Raw genomic sequence first — 7,500 nt, forward strand, 5'->3', positions numbered from 1 at the left:
TCTCTCTCTCTCTCTCTCTCTCTCTCTCTCTCTCCGTCCCCCGTCTCTCCCCTCCCCTCTCTCTGTCTCTCTGTCTCTCTGTCTCTGTCTCTGTCTCTGTCTCTGTTTCTTTTGTCTCTGTCTCTTCTTTTCTTCTTTCTCTGTCTCTGTCTCTGTCTCTTCTTCTGTCTTCTGTCTCTTCTCTTCTCTCTTCTCTCTTCTCTTCCTCTCTCTCTGTCTCTGTCTCTCTCTTTCTCTCTCTCTCTCTCTCTCTCTCTCTCTCTCTCTCTTTCTCTCTCTCTCTCTTTCTCTCTCTCTCTCTCTCTCTCTCTCTCTCTCTCTCTCTCTCTCTCTCTCTCTCTCTCTCTCTCTCTCTCTCTCTCTCTCTCTCTCTCTTTTCCTGCCCTGCCCTCGCCTTTTCCTCTCTCTCTCTCTCTCTCTCTCTCTCTCTCTCTCTCTCTCTCTCTCTCTCTCTCTCTCTCTCTCTCTCTCTCCTCTGTCTCCCCCTCCCTCTTCCTTTCTCTCTCTCTCTCCCTCCCTCCCACTCTTTCTCTCCCTGTTCCTTCCTCTCTCGCTCTCTCTTTCCCTCCTTCTTTCTCTCTTTCTTCCTTTCTCTCCCTCTCTCTCCCTTCCTCCCTCCCTCCCTCCCTCTCTCTCTCTCTCTCTCTCTCTCTCTCTCTCTCTCTCTCTCTCTCTCTCTCTCTCTCTCTCTCTCTCTCTCTCTCTCTCTCACACACACACACACACACACACACACACACACACACACACACACACAGACAAACGCGCTCACATACAATGTCTCCAATACAGAAACGCACGCACATGTGCATCCAATTTCTCACACACAGGCATACTCTCTTTCTCTCTCTTCCTCCCTCTCCCTCTCTCCCCATCTTCCTCCTTCCCTACATCTTCCCTACAAACATGCTCTCTCTCTTTCTCAGTCTCTCTCTCTGAGTCATAATGATTATTTTGTAAAGTTAAATCATAATGGGAAAAGTGCTACATGCTTGTGAACTTTAGATATTATAGAAGTTATATGATGGATATATCCAACCCTAAATCCTGAGGACACTGAATGTATTTGGACTTTTGATGTTTGATCTCAGTTGAGCATGGCCTCAAAGACGGGAACAGTTTTACTACTTTTTTCTCACACTCTCTCTCATGTTTTTCTTTCGCTATAAGTTGGAGGTAGGGAGTTTGGAAGAGGTATTGATGCTTCTTGCACGGCTATGGAATTACAATCTGTAGGAGTTAACAGTGGAGTGAAAGTAGTCTAATTATTTTCCAATTGAGTTGTAATCCATATTTTAGGGCAGTGAATGACATTTATATTATGTATTTATTTTTTTACAGAACAAAATGAATGTAGAGGAACTGGAGTGTCATCTTGTGGAGTTGCGTGCCAACGGCCTGAATTCAAGAGGAACTTTGCGAAGACTGCTCCTCATGAATGTTTCAAATAACAATACTCAACGTGTTTTTGCACTCATTAAGGTAGTACTGTGAGTTATACTCTGAGTTGTGTACATAAAGATTAATTATTGTTTTTTATGTGCGATGAATCACTGATAAGTCAGCGCCAGATGCATATTGATATTTCTTCATGATGATTTTATCCTAGATTTCTGGAATAGGAGTAAGATTTAGGATTGGAGAAAAGCAGAAAGTCAATAGTCTTCAACTTTACGATGAAAGTTGTTGATTTTTGTTGTTGTTTTCTCATGAATTGTACATTTATTAAAAAAAAAAGAGGATTGTAGTCAGTGTGGAACCACCCCAAGTGAATAGAGAAAACACTCTCCATAAAGTGTTAAGAGATTTGACACAAGGCAGATTTTTTCTTCTTCTTCAAGGAAGCAGAAGCAGATGAATTGAGTCTCAGTGGTGGCATGATGTCCAGTATCATGACTACTTTTCCTGACAGTGGTAATGCAGACAGTGCTTTGGCTGTGTATAATGAACTGCAAACAAAATACCCCTCGTTTAACGTGGACGCTTATAAGGTTATTGATCTGTGCACACTCTTAGTGAAAAAGAAGAGAACAGAAGGTATGTGATTGTGTAGTTGTGTGGTTATTAGTTTATGTGCTGATATTGATGATTCATAAATATCATTAAATTTTACCGGCTCTGGTTGCCACTCACTAATCCAGCAAACTTGGGATCTGGACAGTTGCTGGAGTAGTGGATCTTTCTTATCTATGAAATGTAGGGTAAAAATGACAACATAATGTCTATATTGCACTATGCTATTGATACCACTATATTTTCCAGTGGTATAAATCTGTCTGACTCTAAGTATTGATAGCCAACCGTTTAATGTTTTGCTCTTATTTGATTTATGTGCTAGTCTCTTAGGAGGGATTATTAAGGGTAGAATGTAAATGAAGCAAGATAATATAGGATCCAAGAAGCCATCAGGCAAACTCTTAACTGCCAGATACTAGATTAGTGAAGTTCATCCACCACTATAATTTTTTGTTGGCTTCATCTTTGTTCATAAATGCATTAATATGAAACTCTTGCATTTTCTATATAGATAGTGTACAATATAAAGACAACTCTTAATGTTACCCAACATTGATTTCAGATGCAGTTGATATCCTGAATAAATATCGAGAAGACTCTTCAAAACCACATGCTAAAAAGGCTATCAAAAGAAATTGCTGGAATCTTTTAACGGCAGCAGCAGAAAATCAGGATCATAAATTAAACAAAAAAGATATTTGATATTCTTCAGACAAATAATGTAATAGATATAGATACAGTTATAGCAGGACCACTGATAAAAGCAAGACTTAATAGGTAAGTAGAGTAAGTGGTAATCCTCTGCAAGTTAATGATGAAACATGTCTGAACTACAATGAATGAAATCCCTCTTATAGGCTTAATTAGGCCTAGTACTATCTTTATTATATTGAAATATGACTCGGTAGTATCTCTGCTAGAAAGCCAAGCACACATTATATATGCAAGGTTGACCAATAGTCCTAAAACATAATGCCATGGACCCTGTGGAAGTTAGTCTTTACTCTACATCTTCAATCAAATGATAAAAAAATATTCTTGAAGTAAATGTAAAAATTAAAAAAAGAGTGTGGTTTTATTATTATCTTTTTAATGGACAAAGGATTCTGTATAACATACACTCATATATAGCATCATAAAATACAGTGGTCTTTAGAGAAATTTCTATTTTTTCTTCCTAGCTCATGCCCCCTGGAAATCATTTTTATCCCAAACTTTAGGCAACAATAATGGCAAAAGAAAAGGATGGTGCATATACAAAATTTTAGATGTATAGGAAAATAATGAGAGTAAAAATCTATTAGAATTCATTTGATAGCTCTTTCAGTTCCACATTGCAAAATTGTTATGCACTCATTATTATTAAGCAAATTTTCATGAATGTGTAGATGTTATTTTTTTGTCTTTATATATCTTTTTCTTTTCTTTTTTTCTTTCTTTGTTTCTTTTTATATCAGAGTTTTTGCCACACAATTTAATTCCATGTTTAAGTCACATTGTTTGATATTTTTTATTTATATTTTATGCTAGAGAAAGAGAAGTTAGAATATGTTTGTCTTTGCCATCATGCAGTGGAATGTCAGTGGCATATAAAACAAACAGAGAGAGACCACATGCAATTAATGGTAGTTTAGTTTGTTCATTATTGAAGATATTATCTTTTTTATCCCATCTTTCTTTGTTTTATCCTCTTGTGTAATTACATCCAGATTTTAAGCAGAGAAATATGTATATATATTTTTATTATTGTTTTTGTTGGTTTCTATTCCCATGTGAACCATTATTATCTGATGTGTTAATTCAGATTAATTCATATAGTATGACATAATTTTGTCATGTATGTTAGCAATACAAAGAGTAAATTGGTCTTACAGCCCAGTGTTCATTGAATTTCAGTGGTGATTTGCAGGGGCAGTCAAAGGGCTGAATCAGTCTTTAAACAGTACAAGTGTTTAGTGAGGATTGAAATTCTCGTCAGTTGATTCTCCATTCAAAGCAAGGTGGTACAAGGAGTGATTTTTAGTATTATCTTTAAATAGGATGGTGCGGGTTTTTGATGCAAATATTTTCCTTTTTCTTCTTTTCTTCACCCTCCCAAAACCTAGCTCGTTGTTGTTGTGGGAGGGCTTAGGAGGCGGGGCTGAGCCCCAATGTAGGGATTCCCCTACCTTGGGCCTCGCCCTCCTCAATTAATTTTGCTTGGTCCTTTCTTCTCTTTTCCTCTTCTATCTTCTTCTCCCTTCTTCATCCCATTCCTTAGAACAATTAACCATTTTGAAAAACCCATTCAGGTTATTATAACTCCTGGAAAATACCTTTTCCTCATCCCCAATATTCTCCTATTCATCCCCTACTACGACCCTCTTCAATGTAAACCCCCTCTTCCCTTATTACTACTCTTCATCCTTATTTCCCCCCCCAGAATTACTCCACTCCCACCATCCCATCTTCATCTTGCCGTCGTCCTTCTACTATCTCTATCTCTGCAAACCTTCTGGGTACCTTTTGGCCCAGCCAAGTGGGATCATTCTTTGTGATTCCCCCCAGCTTCCTTTTCTGAGAATACCCTTCTCTTTCAGCAGTGCCTCCAGAAACAAGTAGGCAAGGTTACCTTTCCAGTCGCTCTGATCGTTGCCTTGTCGCGGTTACATCTGAAGCTCAAGCTCACTATCTCCCTAACGACCTTACTGGCAAACCCATTCCTGCTGAACCTCACCCAACTCTTAATACTTGTACTGGAATTGTTTCTATTCCCCCAAATGCTTGTCCCATGTTTAAAAAGGACTGGTCAGACTGTAGCAGTACAGTGTTACACCTTCCTCCTGGGGAACATAAATCTCATGTCAATTTGCCAAGATTAGCTTATAGACAAGACCTCTCCCATGGGTTTTTTGGAGGACTGTCTTATCATGTCCAAATATCAACCCCTTCTTCGCAATGTCAGAAATGTTGGCGTTTTGGCCACCAAACCAAACATTTCGCTCCACAGCCCAATGCCCTTTATATGCCCAACCTGGTCATGCCCGTTCAAATTGCCCTGCTCAGTCACGCATGTCCAATTGTGGAGACTCCCATAATGTGTTTTATAGGAGCTGCCCTGCCTATAAGTTTGAATATGAGGTGCAGTCTTCAGATTTAAACTAGGCCTCGCTCACGAGAGGCCAGACAGGAACCGGGACGAGTTTTCTCTCTCAGCTTATTCCAAAACAGTCCCTCGCTCTGCTCCCCACCATCTACACAAGATATTTTTGCTTCCCCCAGGTATCTTTTCCCAATCCCAAAACCTATGTCCTATTTCTCTCCCCTATCCAATAAATCCATTTTCCATCCTAAATCCAGTTACTCCAATCTCTACCACTTTCCGGATACCTACTCCTCCTTTTTGTTGTTGTACCAGACAGCCTAAACGTTCCCTCCACACTCTCCTACTACCTCTCTCCTACACCTTCCTCTTCATCTGATCCTCAGATATCCATCTCCTCTTTCCCCCTTATAAAGAATTTTTGTTTTTCAGTCCTCTATACCAAATTCCCCTTCAAAACCCTTGAAGACATCTGAAACTTCTAAAGATAAAGGGAACACTCTCCCCTTATCCACCCCAGTCCCTCTTTCCTACTCCTTACATTTAAAGTATTTGCAGATATTCATCCTCCTTCCCAAGTTCCCTCCACCCCCTTCTTCCTACACCCTCCAAACATCCCCACCCTCTCACCACTTGAATACTCACACCCATCCTCTCTATCACAAGTGTCCTTCTCCAGACCCCTCCTCTCCAAACATTATTCCTCATCTTCACCACCTTCCCCAGTCTCTCTTTTCAACCCTGGAATCTTCTCCCCTAGTTCTCCAACAGCCACCTCTGTTTTCCTTGATCAGTGTTCCTACTCCTTCCCTAGTCACAGATACAAATTCACTCCTTGCTCTGCCCCTTATTTCCCCCAACCCTTTCCCTTGATGCCTTTCCTCTCAACCACCCAAAACCCCCATACCACCTAAACTGAACCTCCCCCAAACCCCATCCTTCCCTATTTCTCTCCCACTCCCTCCTGGATATACAGTGAATCTCTTTTATCACAATATCCTTCCCTAGCCCCCCACTGTCCCTATGAACCCCCAGACATTACTCCTTACCTATTCCTTGATCTTTTGTGTCAACCCCAGATACCTAATCCCCTACCCAAACAACCATATATAACATTATCACCTATTATCCCTATTCCTTCCCCAGTCCAGATACAATACAATTCATTTAATCGATATACCTCCTTAATTTTTCCCATTTATTAATCCTCTCTACTTCATTTCTTCCCTCCTTTCCCCTTTTCATTCCTACCCTGTAACACCCCAATCTTTGATATTTAACCCTCCCCCTCCCCAGATTTTTCTCTTCTCTTAACATATCTATTCTTTGTTGAACATTTTCCTATACATTCTCCAGTGACTAAATATAATTCTCAATCGCCTCCTTCCCTTTAACAACTCCTGCTCAATACTTGCTCCCTACCCCTCCTTTTCACTACCATATTATCCTATAACATTCTTAAAATTTGACATCTAACACATTTTATTAATCTTTAACTCTCCTTTCCCTTTCCAGCAATACTTTAAAGTGCTATATTACCTCAGATGTCTGCACATTTATTTTTAAACATTAAACATTCTCTTTCTTCAATAGAAAAAAAAGAAAAAGTCTTTCTTGGTCTGGTTATATCTTGGGTTGTTTTATTTGCTAGATCAGTTTCGTGATCTAGATGCTAAATGGATAACCCTGAGGCATTTTGGTCAAAGTATATTTTATATATCATTAATGAATTTTGAAAGGAATGCCTAATTCTTAAAAATCCTGAGACCACTTTTTTTACCTAAAATAGAAGGAATATCTTCCCAATACAAAGAGTATTTAACCGTTTCAGATATATCTTATATGGCATATATCATTGCCCATGACGTTTGTTTAAAAGGGGGCGAGGTTGTTAATTAAATTTTAAAAATTTGGAAAAAAAGTAATTCCTCTCATAGCATCATCATCATCATCCCGATGACAAGGGCAATAGCCATACCCCTTCATTTCCATCTCTTTGGGTCCCTCATGGCGAACTAAGGCAGGGACTCAGTCCACCCCCACTCCTCTTATAGCATGTAAATATAGATTAAAATCATAGTGTTCCATGTAAAAGACAGCACAAAATCATCTATTAATTCCACAGTGTCACCATTTAACTAAATTCTCAACTCCCATGCTTAGCTAAAGGGGAACATGAGAAACTTCTAAAAAGTTCATGTTGGACATAATTGTCTTATCAAGGGGTTCTCTTCAAGCTCCCACGACCCTGTTTGCTTGTTTGGAAGCTGGACAACCTCAAATGCTAAGAAAGTGCTACAGGTATCTAAATCAATTTGAATAAGGAAGGAAGTAAAAGAAATTTGTAATATAGGTATCAATCATTATGGAGGGTTGTTTATGATTTGCTAGTTATACTTACT

At 39.1% G+C, this 7,500-nt stretch overlaps 1 protein-coding gene across 1 annotated transcript; it reads left to right on the forward strand.

The window, feature by feature from the left end:
• The first annotated feature begins 893 nt into the window (after positions 1-893).
• On the forward strand, positions 894-2,865 carry LOC138863640 (leucine-rich PPR motif-containing protein, mitochondrial-like). The gene is made up of 3 exons (XM_070128452.1): positions 894-1,482; positions 1,842-2,037; positions 2,579-2,865. Exons 1-3 carry the CDS (start codon positions 1,348-1,350, stop codon positions 2,716-2,718), a joined length of 471 nt encoding a protein of 156 aa, XP_069984553.1. The 5' UTR covers positions 894-1,347; the 3' UTR covers positions 2,719-2,865.
• Positions 2,866-7,500: the final 4,635 nt, after the last annotated feature.

The sequence above is a fragment of the Penaeus vannamei genome, chromosome 12 (assembly GCF_042767895.1).
Source record: "Penaeus vannamei isolate JL-2024 chromosome 12, ASM4276789v1, whole genome shotgun sequence".
Taxonomy (NCBI): Eukaryota; Metazoa; Arthropoda; class Malacostraca; order Decapoda; family Penaeidae; genus Penaeus; species Penaeus vannamei.

Bases quoted from the DNA above. Each gene is read 5' to 3' on its own strand.
- LOC138863640 (XM_070128452.1), top strand. From the start codon at position 1,348: ATGAATGTAGAGGAACTGGAGTGTCATCTTGTGGAGTTGCGTGCCAAC. The intron at 1,483-1,841 runs GTAGTACTGTGA...TTCTTCTTCAAG, and splicing joins GTGTTTTTGCACTCATTAAG to GAAGCAGAAGCAGATGAATT. The intron at 2,038-2,578 runs GTATGTGATTGT...CATTGATTTCAG, and splicing joins GAAAAAGAAGAGAACAGAAG to ATGCAGTTGATATCCTGAAT.